At 42.4% G+C, this 16769-nt stretch overlaps 1 protein-coding gene across 4 annotated transcripts in view; it reads left to right on the top strand.

Annotated features, from left to right (window-relative positions):
* prkcz (protein kinase C, zeta) overlaps window positions 1-16769 on the top strand; it is a 176774-nt gene that overhangs the window by 144147 nt on the left and 15858 nt on the right. For all 4 annotated transcript variants that reach the window (XM_034086343.1, XM_034086346.2, XM_034086344.1 and 1 more), the window contains 6 exons: window positions 421-507; window positions 2836-2971; window positions 3130-3217; window positions 3945-4064; window positions 14698-14777; window positions 16039-16128. In XM_034086343.1, the coding sequence (XP_033942234.1) occupies window positions 421-507; window positions 2836-2971; window positions 3130-3217; window positions 3945-4064; window positions 14698-14777; window positions 16039-16128 (601 nt within the window). The remainder of the gene's footprint in view (window positions 1-420; window positions 508-2835; window positions 2972-3129; window positions 3218-3944; window positions 4065-14697; window positions 14778-16038; window positions 16129-16769) is intronic.

The raw sequence follows: 16769 nt of genomic DNA, 5'->3' as shown, positions 1-16769 counted from the left end.
CTGCCGCTCACACACCTGACAGGGCCTCTCAGAGTACTCTCTGATGGGGCCCTGCTCTCTATTCACTCATCAAGCTGCTGTATATCCTATCATTCCATGCAGTATCACCATGTTAGTTCTTCAGGTGCAAATACATCAGAAGCTCCAACATGTTGAAGATGCAACCACAACATTATGTGGATATTGTATATGTTATGAATATTATATGGATATTTTGATAGTTTTCCTTCCCTTTCATTACCTTATATATTATTCACATTATTATGATCTCCTAATGGCCTTCTGCTTCGATGTGTCCTCAGTTTTCACTCGTGAAAAATAATAACGTGGTGTAATTCTTTCTTTAGAAGAGTGTCTCTTTATGTATCTCTTTATTTCTGCCTATTAAGACGAGATGTTCCCATCATGCTCGTTTTGCAGGTTATTCCTGGTGATTGAATATGTGAACGGCGGGGACATGATGTTTCATATGCAACGGCAAAGGAAGCTTCCGGAAGAACATGCACGGTGAGCATCCTGTTCCTGTACACATATAGCTCGTCTGCATCGCTTTATCTTTGCCAAATGGTGTACTTTAAAAATCAAAAGCCGGGACCAGGGACTGCTGAGGGCCTCCAGGAGCGCCCTGGTGATCAGAGCGAGTGTGTGGATGTGTGAGTGGTAGCTACACAGGAAACACATCTGTCTTCTCTGCAGTGTGTTCTATACAGGAGGTGTGTGTGTGTGTGTGTGTGTGTGTGTGTGTGTGTGTGTGTGTGTGTGTGTGTGTGTGTGTGTGTGTGTGTGTGTGTGTGTGTGTGTGTGTGTGTGTGTGTGTGTGTGTGTGTGTGTGTGTGTGTGTGTGTGTGTGTGTGGGGAGTTTCTCTCCCACACACTGCCTGAAACGCCTCAATTGGACTCATTTGTTTTCTTCATTAACATAGTGACATCACTTTGTAACACTCGTGCTTCTATTGGCTAGCTTCCAACGCATTGTACGTGAAAGGCTCAGGGGCGGGACATCTCTAAGCTGTTGACCAATCACAAGCTGGCCAGCTAACCAATCAGAGCAGACTGGGCTCTGGTTTCAGACAGAGGGTGAAAGAGGTGCTGCAGCACAGGCAGCATGAGAGAATGAAAGAGCTTTCTGAACATTAAAGACTGGAGACACGTCCCATGTCCTCTTTAAAGTATGTTGTGTAAAGCACAGGGTGTGTAGTATGCTTGCTAGAACATAAAGCATCAGTCTTATGAAAGCCCTGAGAGTGCGTGTTAGAGGATCCCCAGTCTCCAGCGCTGCTGCACCACAAACCTCTTCTCCTCACAAACCCCAATGCGGTGCTTCAGCAGCTCCATGCACGTGGCTGCCGTGCCAACACCCAATGTAACACTTCTTTTCCCCCACTGAGAAATATAATGAGCACCCATAATTCATTGTGCCTGCGCACTTGCGGGGCATTCCAACTGCGGCTCTGATAAATGCTGGATCAAAGGCTGGGTAATTTAGAGAGGCACCGCTGGGCCCCTATCGGCCCTGCAATCTGTATTCCGGAGACTTGGCTGTACATATGCAAAGCAGCATGTTAATCACTCATCATGATTGTACATATTCATGAGCAGCGCACTTAGAGGGAGCCCTGCTGCATTCCCCCGCGCTGTGGGGGAGGCGGGCCGGTGGGCGATGGATGCTGCTGATAGGCTGCAGCTTCTATCAGTGTGATGTAAGCGCCAGAGCCACGGCGTACAATGGAGGCTGTCACAGAGAGAGCGCGGGGGAGCGATGTGGGATTCGTGATGTCAAACATGTCTCCACGACAGTCTCTCCCTCACTGTTTGACAATCGTGGACTTACAGCAGGCGGGGGGGGGCCGTCACTGTTAATGAAAGCTTATCTCCCAGAGACAGAACACACGCTACCTACACATGGAGAGGAAACGCTACTGACTCACCACGAAGCACAACAAGAACATCCAATCACGGGCAAAACAAGGGGCTTATGTTTGCTATAAATATATGTTCACCACGAGGGGAATAATCCACTTAAGGAAGCTCTTTGCACCTCTACAAATCACTGATCAATTAGAAATAATCATGCCTGCTGCACGGCTGCTATCATTTATTTTTTTAAGTTTGAGTAATGATTTGGAGGCACAGTGAACATGTACTTAACATCTCCCCTCGTTAAAGGGGTCTTCAGCCCTGGAGGCTGCGGCTTTCAGAAGGGTAACAAGTTAGTCGTGAGCGTGGTTGGTTCAAGTCGGTTCATTACTTTTGTAGCATGTATGTCCTCAGCAGATACCCTGGTGGTCTGTCTGATCAGAAGACATGTAGTCTTGATGATTAAAGCTTACAGTGTTCAGAATGGAATGGGTCCATCCTCTGGGGGCCATGAATGCACTCTCCAACCTTGGCACTTTAGACCATGTGGTCAATTGTGTTCATTCCCGTCTATCTGCTTTACTACGGTGATTTGTAAAAAAAGAGATACATGCATCTTGACGCTGATTTGTAAAAAGTTCAGAAGTCATGCTTTGTCAAGTCTGTCTGAAGAAGACAAGCAGACCTCGTTTCTTGTTCTCTGAATGGAGTTTGAATCGATCAGGGCTCGGCTAAAATGGTGGCTGCCCCATCAACATGCATCGAATAGAGCATACATGCTGTAGAGATGTTAAAAAGAACCACAACATATATGTTTCACCTGGAGTGCTCCAAGAGAGTGAAAGCACCAGCTGTGTGTTAATCCTTTTATGAGTGAAGGCAGCACGTGTGCAGCTACCACAGGCTATAGATCACCTGTCGTGTTGTGTACCAGAGGACAGGTCAGAAACATCATTCTGTGCATTTCTCTCTTCACAGATTTTATGCTGCTGAAATCTGTATCGCTCTGAACTTCCTGCATGAAAAGGGCATCATCTACCGAGACCTGAAGCTGGACAACGTTCTCTTGGATCACGAGGGACACATCAAGCTCACCGACTACGGCATGTGCAAGGTAAGACACGCGTTGTGTGGACGGCGAGCGTGGATGATCAATAATGCAGAAGATCAGTATCGACTGGAAGTACTGATTCCTTTGTTTTTTGTCCTCTCGCACATCATATACTTTATTTACTATCACTCCACCCTGTTCCTCCTCCTACACCTCACCAGGAGGGGATCCGACCAGGGGACACCACCAGTACCTTCTGTGGAACACCCAACTACATCGCCCCTGAGATCCTCCGAGGAGAGGACTACGGTGAGTACCGAACAACAAGAAATATGTTTGATTGTAAATACCAACAGAAGTCCATAAACACAGGACACTGCTCTTAAAAGCATGAACGTTCAGTTGTGGGCCGTAATTACAAAAAGACGCCTCACAGTGGATCTTTGTTTTAAATGGAGGTATAATTAAAAGGATTTTAGAGGGTTCATCGGTTGAAAAGCAAATCGGAAATAAACGCTAGGATCAACACCATGTAAGGCCCTATTGTGTGTGTTGGGTGTTCCCTCTCCTGCAGTGTGTGTGTTCTATAGGTGTGTGTGCATGCAAGTGGTCTGTTTACTTCCTTAATATAGTGACATCCCTATATAACATGTACTTCTATTGGCTAGTGCTCTAACACATGGACGTGATAGGCCAAGGGGCGGGACAATTCTAAGCGGTTGAGCCAACCAATCAGAGCAGACTGGGCTCTGGTTTCAGACAGAGGGTGAAAAGAGGTGCTGCAGCACAGGCGTATGAGAGAAATAAAGAGCTTTTTGAACATGAGAGCACGGAGACATGTCCCAGGAGTAGAGGGACTAAACACTGATGTGTAATTAGCCTTAACTGCATCACATGTCTTAGTAGTAGTGCGTGGACAGAGAGAACATCTTTCACCTTTGACCAAACATGCCTGAGTTGGTCATTCATAACAATGATCATTAGTTTCTCTGAGTCTTGTTTGTCTTAAGAATGTTTTTGTTGTGCCCCCCCCCAGGCTTCAGCGTGGACTGGTGGGCTCTGGGCGTGCTGATGTTTGAAATGATGGCTGGGAGATCCCCTTTTGATATTATCACCGACAATCCTGACATGAACACAGAGGAGTACCTCTTCCAAGGTTAGATACACACCTGTGAGATACACACCTGTGAGATACACACCTGTGAGATACACACCTGTGAGATACACACCTGTGAGATACACACCTGTGAGATACACACCTGTGAGATACACACCTGTGAGATACACACCTGTGAGATACACACATGTGAGATATACACCTGTGAGATACACACATGTGAGATACACACATGTGAGATATACACCTGTGAGATACACACATGTGAGATACACACATGTGAGATACACACCTGTGAGATACACACATGTGAGATACACACCTGTGAGATATACACCTGTGAGATACACACATGTGAGAGATACACGTGAGAGATACACACATGTGAGAGATACACACATGTGAGATACACACATGTGAGATATACACCTGTGAGATACACACATGTGAGATACACACCTGTGAGATATACACCTGTGAGATACACACCTGTGAGATATACACCTGTGAGATACACACCTGTGAGATACACACATGTGAGATATACACCTGTGAGATACACACATGTGAGAGATACACACATGTGAGATACACACATGTGAGATATACACCTGTGAGATACACACATGTGAGAGATACACGTGAGAGATACACACATGTGAGATATACACCTGTGAGATATACACCTGTGAGATACACACATGTGAGATACACACCTGTGAGATATACACCTGTGAGATACACACATGTGAGAGATACACGTGAGAGATACACACATGTGAGAGATACACACGTGAGATACACACATGTGAGATATACACCTGTGAGATACACACATGTGAGATATACACCTGTGAGATACACACATGTGAGATATACACCTGTGAGATACACACATGTGAGATATACACCTGTGAGATACACACCTGTGAGATATACACCTGTGAGATACACACCTGTGAGATACACACCTGTGAGATACACACATGTGAGATATACACCTGTGAGATACACACATGTGAGATATACACCTGTGAGATACACACCTGTGAGATACACACCTGTGAGATACACACATGTGAGATATACACCTGTGAGATACACACATGTGAGATATACACCTGTGAGATACACACATGTGAGATATACACCTGTGAGATACACACATGTGAGATACACACATGTGAGATATACACACCTGTGAGATACACACATGTGAGATATACACCTGTGAGATACACGCCTGTGAGATACACACATGTGAGATACACACCTGTGAGATATACACATGTGAGATACACACATGTGAGATATACACATGTGAGATACACACCTGTGAGATATACACATGTGAGATACACACATGTGAGATATACACATGTGAGATACACACCTGTGAGATATACACATGTGAGATACACACATGTGAGATACACACATGTGAGATATACACATGTGAGATACACACATGTGAGATACACACATGTGAGATACACACATGTGAGATATACACATGTGAGATACACACATGTGAGATACACACATGTGAGATATACACATGTGAGATACACACATGTGAGATACACACATGTGAGATATACACATGTGAGATACACACATGTGAGATACACACATGTGAGATACACACCTGTAGGCACGGCCGTCTAGGACCGCGAAAACACAGGTTATTATTTTGAAACCCTTTTACTGCGCTTTACTTTTTATTGCACGTGTAGTTCATCAATGCTGTCAGTAAAACACATGTATTTTACGGTTATGAGGCATAACGTTAAAGCAACAATACCAAAAAGTAATATTATGAAACAGCTATCATAAATGATCAAATGATAGCTGGGTCTGAACATGTTTTCATTCTTTGGGGAGGCACGACTGTGCTTTTAAAAAATATGCTGCATGGAAATTTGACCAACAGAATAAAAACCGAGGAAAATGTTGTCCTGATGAAGGAGCTGGCGAAAATATTATAAATCATTTGTAATCATCTTGTGGAGATCATACATTTCTGAACAAATACCATGGCAACCAGTGTTAGACAGACAATAATAGCCTTGGGGGGGTATTTCTTTCTCAAAACTGTTTAAATTGGATTATAAATGATGGATGTTTCTGCAGTTCTTAATCACTAAATACATATTTACAAAAGTATATTTTCACTTTAAAGTTGTTTATTTAGAAAAGTCATACAGCAGTTTTTAGTTATATTCTGTAATGTCGGTCCCTGTTTCGTGATCAGGGGTGTCTCCAGCTCCTCACTACATCCTGTGCTTTATGGATTAGCAGTAGAGCAGTGCTTCTCAAAGTGTGGTCCGCGGACCACTGGTGGTCCGTGAGCGCCCCCTAGTGGTCCGTGAGTATATTGGTAACATTTCACAATTGAAATAAATAAATAAATACATTTCAGTTTTCCGCACTCTCGCGGGAATATCTCCGCAATGGAGGGAGGTTAAGTTGCACTTTCGATTGCATGATATAGCCCAGCGCAACACCTTCATCACACATGTTGCCACTTGTTTGTACCATTTTCAGGTGATTTATAATCTGTTCTAGAAAAACGATGTGTTTTTTGATATTTGTGGAGTTAGGTGGTCCGCGAGTGTTTTTTTATTGGTTAAGTGGTCCTTGGTATGAAAAACTTTGAGAAACACTGCAGTAGAGGGATATTGGGAAATCAAATATGAGTATTGAGAGCGTCTGGCAGGCTGTTTGGTGCCATTTAAACAAAAACATGTTAGTTTAACCCTTTGTGACGCATAACTGAGAGTGTGGAAAACAGATGCCATGTCAATAACAATCACCTCTGGGCTGTAAAGGATGTATGTGTGTTTGTAAATCCAGGCGTTATTCATTTGTTTTAAAGCTCAATAAATAACAAAGAAGACCTTTGACCGGCACTTTTATAATTTTGTCCGGAAGATTTCAACTTTAATACACGCTGACTGGCGAAAAACTCTGCCCGGTTCCCTCGGCCCCCACCGCGGAGAATAAACAGAAGGGCAACCATGACAACCTTCTTCTTCGCTGCTTTTGTGGAGGAAGTTACAGCGCCACCTACAGGCTCCTGCATATGTACTGCAGCTTCTCCAGCGGTTGGAGCTAAACGGAGCGGTCTCGTGTGGGCAGACACTATCCGGATAATTATTGCATGTGGACGGAAGCCGTTTGCGATTGCGTTTGCGTTAATCCTATGCATTTAGCCGTTTTCGTCCTCGTGGGGCCGCAGCCTTAGATGGGTCTGTATGCTTCATTCAAATGAGTGAACCTCAGAAATAAAGCTAATGTTATTTCTCTCACATGTTAATTAGCTTTAGTTTGCTGTCGTCTCTCAATCCACTCTTGTTTTATTTTAGTTTGTGAGATTTATTGGCATTTGAATAACTTATTGTTGCATTTACATTAGTGATATAATTTAATAAGGCTAAGGAAAATAACCGTTGGAGAACATGCACTCATTTTGGTATTTAGTTTTTATTTCCTATTGATGTACATTTTTTGTCTGTGTTTATTTCTACCTCAAAAGTGACGATGTATGAGTTTAATACTCTGTTGGCAGAGTATATGGTCTCTTAAACCCCATTGGATGACGATATGGTGGTCAGGCAGAAAAAAAAAAAAACTGGTTTCTTAATGTTTTAAAGCAGTGTTTCTCAACTGGTGGGTCGCGACCCAAAAGTGGGTCCCGAGGCCTGACTAGTTGAGAACCACTGTTTTAAAGCACATTAAGAAAATCTGTTGCATGTGAGCTGAGCAAGAAATGAATATTTGAGTAATGAATGTAACGCTGTGGCGTCGGGGGTTTCGATTGCCAGTTCGCTTGAGAGACAAATGTGTGTCAACATCCCACAATGCTCTATATCTGCCGATCATTGTTGTGTTGGATAGCTGTATCTGATGGTTTTCCAAATGAAGGATGAAAGTAATGATGCCATAATAACTGTTCTGAGTTGTGAGTCTTTCCTCATAATGTCCCACGGTACATCGCAGTGCATCCGTCTACAGCTCTGTGTAAACGTGCCAATGCCTTTGACGCTGAAGAGAAGCAGCATTTTGAGCATGCACTGATGGAATTTGCCTCGGTTACTTTATTTATTTTCTCTCAATAGTGTCTGTGAGTGCTTCAAGTGTCAAATGATAAAGGTATTTTATCATTCTGCATCTACGGAGAATGGTGTCCAGCCACACATACAGTATGTCTCCAAATGATACCTGTGCACATGTCTCAAAGGCGGGAACATACGGTCGGGGACATTGTTTTGAACATATTTGGAGGCCCACAGAAAGCCTTGAGTAGATGTGGAACTTGTGCAGATGAGAGGATGTCCCTCACTGCTACGTGCAGTTACCATACATCCCTTCTATGTGTAGGCCTGCAGCCAGGGGGGCCAGGGGGGCCAGGGGCCAACAAGCCACATGTGGGACAAAGAGTGTGTTTGTGTGGGACAATGTGAGACATATTACTGTAATGATAAGACCTAGTTCAGATTGACATTTTAATGTCCATGTAACCCTAACAAATAAACATTTATTTGCTCTTAAATATTAATAACAAGGCTTTACTTTAGGTTGACAGGAGCGAGCTTACTACCACAGTCTACTGACTTGTGTTCTGCACAGTGTGGTAAACGCTCATTATTTAAGCTGCTGTAACCTTATCTGTTTGGTAATACTGTCAGGATCTCGACTCAAACTGATTAACCCAAATGCACGACCCAGAGACAAAGTCTTGAATGTAAAAAAATTTCATTTTAATTTCACAGATCAGGTAATCCCTCTTAACAGAGTAGGTACTGGAAATAACAAAAGGCAGAAACAACTAGGCATAACAAAAAGAGAACTTAAGAAAAACTTAAGCCTACAAAATTAAAATTGAATTGAAAGCGATCCTTTCTGAGCTGAGGCTTGGCACGACCATTCGGAGAAACAAACAAGACGAACTGACAAAGGACAGGGGAGAGACAGGACTATTTAAACATGAGGTGAGTGGGAACAGGTGGAAACAATCAGGGGCGGGGCAGACACTGATGATGGCACACAAGGGGAGCAAGAAACAGGGGCTGAAGTGGAATAGTCCATTTAGCTTAGGAACCTTCCTAACGGAGTGAAATGACCCGGAAGTCCCTCAGTGGCAGCCATGATAAGTGCCGTTCCAATTCTCTAGATCAGTGGTTCCCAACCTTTTTTCCCAAGAGCCCCCCCAAATGACACACACACACTAGGGGGGGGGGGGGTATTTAAAGTTTAAAAGTCTCAAAAATGCTACAACTACTGTCACAAACTAGATGAATGTGAAGTATGTTGTTAAAGGAGGATGAAAGCGTAATTAAGGAGCACTATTGGAGTGACTTTGATGGTTATTGGATTAATTCATTTGGATTCCCGCTGTATGAAGAAATGAAAGGACAGCGCGGAAGTGGAAACAATTCACAGAGGGATTAAACTGTTTAAAACACAAGCTCAAAGTAAGCCGGATTTTGCCGATGTGTTTATGTGGATTCAAAAGTCGTAATTAATCTACAAAATGGAGGAGACCGATCTGATCGGAGCAACTGTGACAAATAATCCAACTGAAACCGGCATGGACAAATGACTATGTTTTAAAAATGCGCTTATCCAGACAAGCCTGGTTTGGACAATTTACGGGCAGAAGAAACATTTCTATTAAAGTCTTTTTATGCCTTTAATAGCTACTAACTTGAATTGTTATTAAAATTAATTAATCAATTCTTTTTTATATTTTATTGTAATGTAGAGACAAGGTTTTTTTTTTTAGTGACAATCATGTATTGCTTTACAATTATATGTAAAAAAAAAAGTCTAAATATTATATTTGGCCTCAAATCATCTGAGGCCTGGCGCCCCCCCTGCGATCTGTGGTGCCCTCCAGGTTGGGAACCACTGCTCTAGATCAGTGGTTCCCAAACGGTGTGCCGTGGGATTTTGTGACAATTATACGTTATTATTGCAATATACAACTACACACAAATTATTATTTTTTAATTTACTATATCAGTACTTTGTAGGTTTATATGTACGTAATCTGCGCGACTTGCGCGTCCACATCTCCACGTGCAGTGCTGCATAAACATGGCTGAGTCAGTGATAACTTTCGAGGGATGGAGGTATGCCCATTATTTGAAGTTCGTCCGAAGAATAGACAGGAATGTGACGGTGAGGTGCAAACTGTGTCCAGGCCAGAAGCTGTTATCCACTGCTGGAAACACCACGTCAAACCTCAACAAGCACCTGCAAAGAACACATGCTAAGGTGAAGCTACCGCACACGCTATGTGTTGTTTGTTTATATCACGTAGTCTGTTCTTCTTCTCTGTCTTCCGGTTGTTGCCTGTTTTGAATGACAAATACACACTACCGCCGCCTGCTGGTAAGGAAAGTTATTGCCACTCACGCATGCGCAGTTCGTACGTGCTCGGCGAGTAAAGTAACGAGTAAAGTAACGAGTAAAGTAACGAGTAAAGTAACGAAGTAGTGTAATATATTACATTTTTTTAGTAACGACCCCATCTCTGGAGTTGGCGTTCTCTACTCTGATTTACATGAAGAACAACAGGAGGTCACGGCTCTCTGTTGAACAGGACTTGCGAGTGGCCTTCTCCTCAGTGCCACCAAGGATTAAAAAATTCTGCGCGCCCCGACAGGTACATGTATCTCACTAATTTGTAAGTCGGCAAAATATTTATAATAGCACATGTTTTAATGCTGATTGCTGAAATGTTACATTTATAATTTGTAGTTCAGGACCACAGTGCAGCTTCCTTGCATTGACAGTTGAATTTCTGCTGAGTTTCCTTTGCCTCATTTTTAATTGTGTGACCTGTCTGGTGTAAATCAGTGTGTTGCTGCTTTGATGAAGCCTAATTTGATAAAGTTTCAAATTAATTTCTGAAATATTTCGTAATATAGTTGTCTTTGTCACATTTTATTTGGCATTAGTAAATAATTATGCACATTTACAGATATTTTACATGATATGAGTGATAACACGTGTTATAAGGGCTATTTTGCACAATAGGTGTGCCTTGAGATTTGTACTTGTCCTTTGGTGTGCCTTGGACACAACAAGTTTGGGAACCACTGCTCTAGATGATAGGACAGGAGATTTCAAATTTCCTTTATAACCTCCTTTAACTTAGGAACCACTGGACCTCTCTTGACGAAAGGAGAGGAGAAAATGCTGCCCCACAATGCCTTGCAGGCGCAGCATTTGCCGTCACTCAACAGTCGGCCGTTCACGGAAACAACCGATTATGACCGAGAAATGATATCATGAAAGTTACGGTGCTTATAAAGCATTTTAAAACATAGGTGGTAAGTTGCCAAAGTGCTTTGTTCTGAACGTTCATCAGTATTATAATCAAAAAGAGAAATGAATAACATTTCACAGTCTTTACTGAGCTGTGTGGAGTTTGTTCAACTTTTAAAAGATGCTTGAATGGTGATATACACCGTGATAGGTGTTAAGGACTAACGTTTATAATAAATACATCTGTATTGATTTTAAGATCTTTAGTTCATACAATCATACGTATTGGGATCATTGGTATTAATGTGGACCGGAGGGAGAGGGTGACGAGCAGAAGTTTCACTTTCCTTTTTTATTTAAATTCCAACTTTGGTCATGAAGAATATGTTTCTCTGTTGTCCTCGTTCATAAAGCAAAGCAGCAGCATCAGAGCACGGAGCAGAGTCTCTAGATGAGTTCACAGTAGTCCCTCGTTCTTATTAAGCATCCATGTTGTAGTCCGCTGTATAGAAAACTGTGGTTTCCATGGTTTCCCCACAGCAGCAGACGCACATTCATGACGTCCGCTGGCGCATCATAAACACGTCGGATAGTGAAAGTGCAGTCGATTCTCTAAAGTACCGCAGTCTCTTCTCCTAAGTCCTTTTGAATTCTCCTATCCACTATCCCTTAACCCCGTGACGTTTCACTCAGAGGTCAAGGGATAGGAGATAGGGTTAGAACTTAGGAGCTGATCTTTGGATTATCCGGTTAGGGTTAGGGTTAGGGCCTGAAATGAAAGACAAGAGGTAAGTACAAAATACAGGAAATGGAAAACGAGACATGACAATAAACTCAGAGACTGACTAGAGATGAAGACCCTAAATAAACAGACATAATACATAAACATAATACATAAACATAACTAACACATTTGACGAGACACAATAAATACTCATTTGATTCAGGAGGAATGCATCTATAAAAAAAGTTCTTTTTGAGCCAGGCGTTTCTTGTGAGTCTTGCATGTAGTAGTGCTTTACTTGTATTTACCTCCATACGCCATTGAAAAGACACTCGGGCAAATGCCTCCAAATGGCCTCCACCCACTACACCTCTGAGTACATACATTTCCAGACTTGGTTGATTGATGGACATCTGACCCTAATGTGAATCAGGGTAATGGTTATATCCCTGTCTTGCTTTCTAAACAGTCATTGGATAAAAGCCACGTTTTAGACGAGCGACTGTAAAACAAATGCATTACCTTCAAGGGTTTACCACAATATTGTAATTAACATTCACCAATGTGAGATTTTAACCGTCTCGGGATCGGCCAGTTCTCAAGGAAATGACATTACATTGAAAAGCGACACAACTTAATACACAATAACAACAAAGCTAACTTTGGTTCGGACCAAAGGAAACAAGGTTTTGGTTTGACCACACCCTCTATTATCTGTATTTGTGTTCCTGGAGCCATATGGTAGCCTCACATAGACCCCCTCCCTCGACCCCCCTCTCTCACACAGCCACCCACACAGTCCTGTATCACAGAAATTCCTCCATATAGCCTCGTGTGACGCAATATGTCTCTGCTGTGGCAGTCAGGGCTTCGCGGCTAGCATCTGCCACCAGCCCGTCCTCCTGCCGTCTCGCTGGTGGAGCAGCAGGTTCTTACACCAGTTCCTGCCAACGGAAACCAACCCGTTCTCTACAGGTGCCGCCCAGCCATATGCCACCTATGGACCCCGTGCCAGCCCTGCTCCGGGTCCCAGTGCTGCAACCCCATAGCTTCAGACACACATACATTTGACTCAGTGGGGAGCCAAGCACATAATAGCATGTACAATTTTAATAACAGAAATATATTAGAAACGCTAACATCTTCACTCCAGGTCAACCAAGTAGCTTTTCCCCAGTTATCTCTCTGAGTATTCATCAGGCTGAATGAATAGAACAGTATTTCTGTATATCTATCATAAGCTCAAATCGGCTGTAAATAACTAAACTAGTCTTACCGTTGTGTACCAATATGTATTCAGCTTTAATGTGGTGTTGGAACATGGCGGTGCTCTTCTGTTTCTGGTGTCCTTTCCCTGACAAGTGAGAGGATTATTTTACGACATTAAACAAACACCAAGCAAAGTTAAAGCTGGAGGGACACATTGAAATAAAACTATGGAATTTGGTGAATTCTGTTTGTTGTATTTATTTCGATTTATATTAATCTAGCAAATAATACATTATGACAAAGTTGGATATTGTGCTTTCCAGAATAATGGTTCTGTAACCTTTGTTTTGTCTTCCTGGCTACTTTTGTTGACTCTTTATTAAGCTTATATAATGAATCACCGTATTCTGTTTTACACCTTTTTAGCCAACTTCATTCCATCTTATTAATATATAGTTTTATTTATGGTCAATAGACCTGATTTACACTCATTTACATTTTGAAGTAAAAAAGGCAAAAATGTTAATTTAATGAACCTTATCTAAAGTCATTTTCCTCCATGGAGTATCATAAGTCATATTTTAATTGCATCTTAACTACGAACAACAGTTCAAATTCTGGCAGATATCATTAAAAACCGTCATTAAAGACGGAGTTGAGGCACTTCTTTATTTCAGCACCAGTCTGCAGATCATCCTGACCCCGAACACCCCGGTACGATAATACATGTTGTCCACCTGAGTAGAAACATGACTAATAAATAACAGCTGCAGAAAAACATGAAACGTATAAAACAAGTAACATGAGGTGACAAATGAGACGGAACAAAAAGCCTGTAGCCTGAGAGGCAAAACCCAGGGAAAAGAATGCACTAATAGCGTGATGAGGCATGTGGCTGGAGACTCATTCATTCACATTACTGCACTTCAACTGAGTATACATAACAGTGGTTTTGTTACCAGCTGAAATCGGCTCAAAAGAAACACCTGATCCGAGCACACCATGTCCGATTCAAAGTGTACACTATTCTGTCCCTCCTGTTATTCTGGCACATGGTAGTGATGGAGAGTACACGTGCACTCACTGACAATGGGACCGTGAGCTGTGCATTGAAGCGCTACAGTGTGAGGTGGAGCTATAACCTTTTTACATTTTGAGGGAAAACAATTTTCCACCGAGTTTTTGTTCTCGGTTGCGTGACAGTGTAAAGCTGTGGGAGTCTCAAGGCCGTGTGCAGACCATCAGAAGAGAACAGTCCTCTGTATCTCCTCCCTCCTTTGACTCCCACTCAGCAGACATGGTCACCCACAGGCAGGTTGGACTATGAATCATCCTCCTCCCTACTCACGATCTCCCTCCTTTCTCCCTCTCTCTCTCTCTCTCTCTCTCTCTCTCTCTCTCTCTCTCTCTCTCTCTCTCTCTCTCTCTCTCTCTCTCTCTCTCTCTTCTTCTCTCCAATAGTAATTCTTGAGAAGCCCATTCGCATCCCAAGGTCTCTGTCAGTGAAAGCTGCCAGCGTGCTGAAGGGCTTTCTAAACAAGGTGAGAGCAGTCCCTCCCAACACAGCCCTCCGTGTGTGTGTGTGTGTGTGTGTGTGTGTGTGTGTGTGTGTGTGTGTGTGTGTGTGTGCGCGTGCGTGCGTGCGTCCGTGCGCACACTGCGGCTCAGTGTAGGATCATGGCCAGTATGTATGATGTTGTCCTGTGCTACAGTAATGGTGCCATCCTAATAATAACCAGTGTATCAGTTCCCATTACCAATCACCTGTACAACATGTAAACTTATCTCGGTATCAGAACATGTAATTAATGTAAACTGATTACTTACCATCCTTTTTAATTGACTCAATATCAAATACAATGCAAATAAATACAAGTGGAAACCATGTTAATACTAAAGTTTAGTGTGTACCACAACAAAACAATGTACATTACTTTAAAGTGTAAGATGTAAAACACATTGGGGCAATAGTACAACATACATGCTGATTGTTTGCCATCACACTGCTGGACTGGGTACATGTTCACGTTTATAACACACTTTATTTTCACTTGATCCACACACATTGTCCTGTGACCACACACACTAACGAGAGCACCAAGTATGTCCTTTTTTAAGAACTTACTTATGGTTTTTCCAAGTAATTGTAATTCAGTTCAGATACATCTGTGAGCCAATGAGCTGCTGGTGTTCATATGAAATCTGTTGAAGAAAATAAACAGGTAATATAACACTAGAGTTATTATTTGACTCGTTCTGGTTTCAAGCCTATACATACATGGAAGTGGCCGGACACACTACGTTTATGATTTGTAGTAACAACACTACACTGGTACGGCCCTTTAAGAAATATATATATATATTTTTTTTAATCAGTTTGTTACCGACTACAAGGTTGCGTGTGTGTGACGTCTTAGTGTATCTGTTAGCATGAGCCTTCACACGCACTTCCTCTCTTTAAGTCTTCAGAATAATTGTTGTGATGAACAGAGCGCAGTCCGAGCTGAGCGGCAGCGGGGGGGCCACATGTGCACACAAACATGATGAAACATGTGTGGCCAGCATTATTGCTAATTGTCCACGTTGGCTCTTTCTCTTATTAACATCTAATATGGAAATGGGGTGAATGCTATCTTTTGACACCCCCCCCCCCTGGACTTTATTAGTGCAGAGCTACGTATAGTCACCCTGACAGTAGGCCTGCGTTGTTTACATGCAGATGCTGAATTATAACGACTAGTCTCTATTTGAAATACAGATGCTCCTGTTTATCTCGCTGACCAGCTGTTTTGGTCCCAACAGGATCCCAAGGAGCGGCTGGGGTGCCAGGTCGAGACGGGCTACACAGATATCAAGTCACACACGTTTTTCCGCAGTATAGACTGGGACCAGGTAAGAGCAGAGTGAGTGCGGACAGAAGACATGTCATGCTGTGATTGGATACATGTTGTTTATCGCAGCTATGTTATGTGCACTTCAATTATTTAACATGCATAGTTTGTGGCATGTGGCCGGAGACGCATTCGTTCACGTTCATGTGAATACTGCACTCTAACTGAGTATAAAGAAAAGTGGGTTTTTTACCAGCTGAAATCCTCTTTGTTCATCCCAAAGGAGACATTTTGGGATGACATTTTAAAATATACACATGTATATAAAAGTGGCAGTTATATTCTCTAAACCTTTCTTGGAATATATAGATGACACAGAAGGTCCCCAAGGCCTTTTTTATTGAATTTGAGTCAACAAAAGACAAACAATACTGCGACAGATTACTGTTTAGATGCCGAATCCCACTCAGTGACCTTCATGTCGTTGGAGTGCCACATTGTATGTCCTGAAAGGTAAAACACAATATCTCCTCCTCAGCAAGACACGTACAATACACGCTGCTTTACCTGTTGCACTTCTGAGCGGCATGTTTGCTAATGTTAGCACAAACCATGAACAAAGCAGCATGCATACATTTATGAAAATGTAAGCTGACTTTAATGTTTACACATTTATTTATTTTTGGTCAGTTTATTGAACAT

This window comes from Pseudochaenichthys georgianus, chromosome 7 (assembly GCF_902827115.2).
Source record: "Pseudochaenichthys georgianus chromosome 7, fPseGeo1.2, whole genome shotgun sequence".
Classification (NCBI taxonomy): domain Eukaryota; kingdom Metazoa; phylum Chordata; class Actinopteri; order Perciformes; family Channichthyidae; genus Pseudochaenichthys; species Pseudochaenichthys georgianus.
The sequence above is the reverse complement of the archived record's forward strand: the minus strand, read 5'-3'. Positions and strand labels throughout refer to the sequence as shown.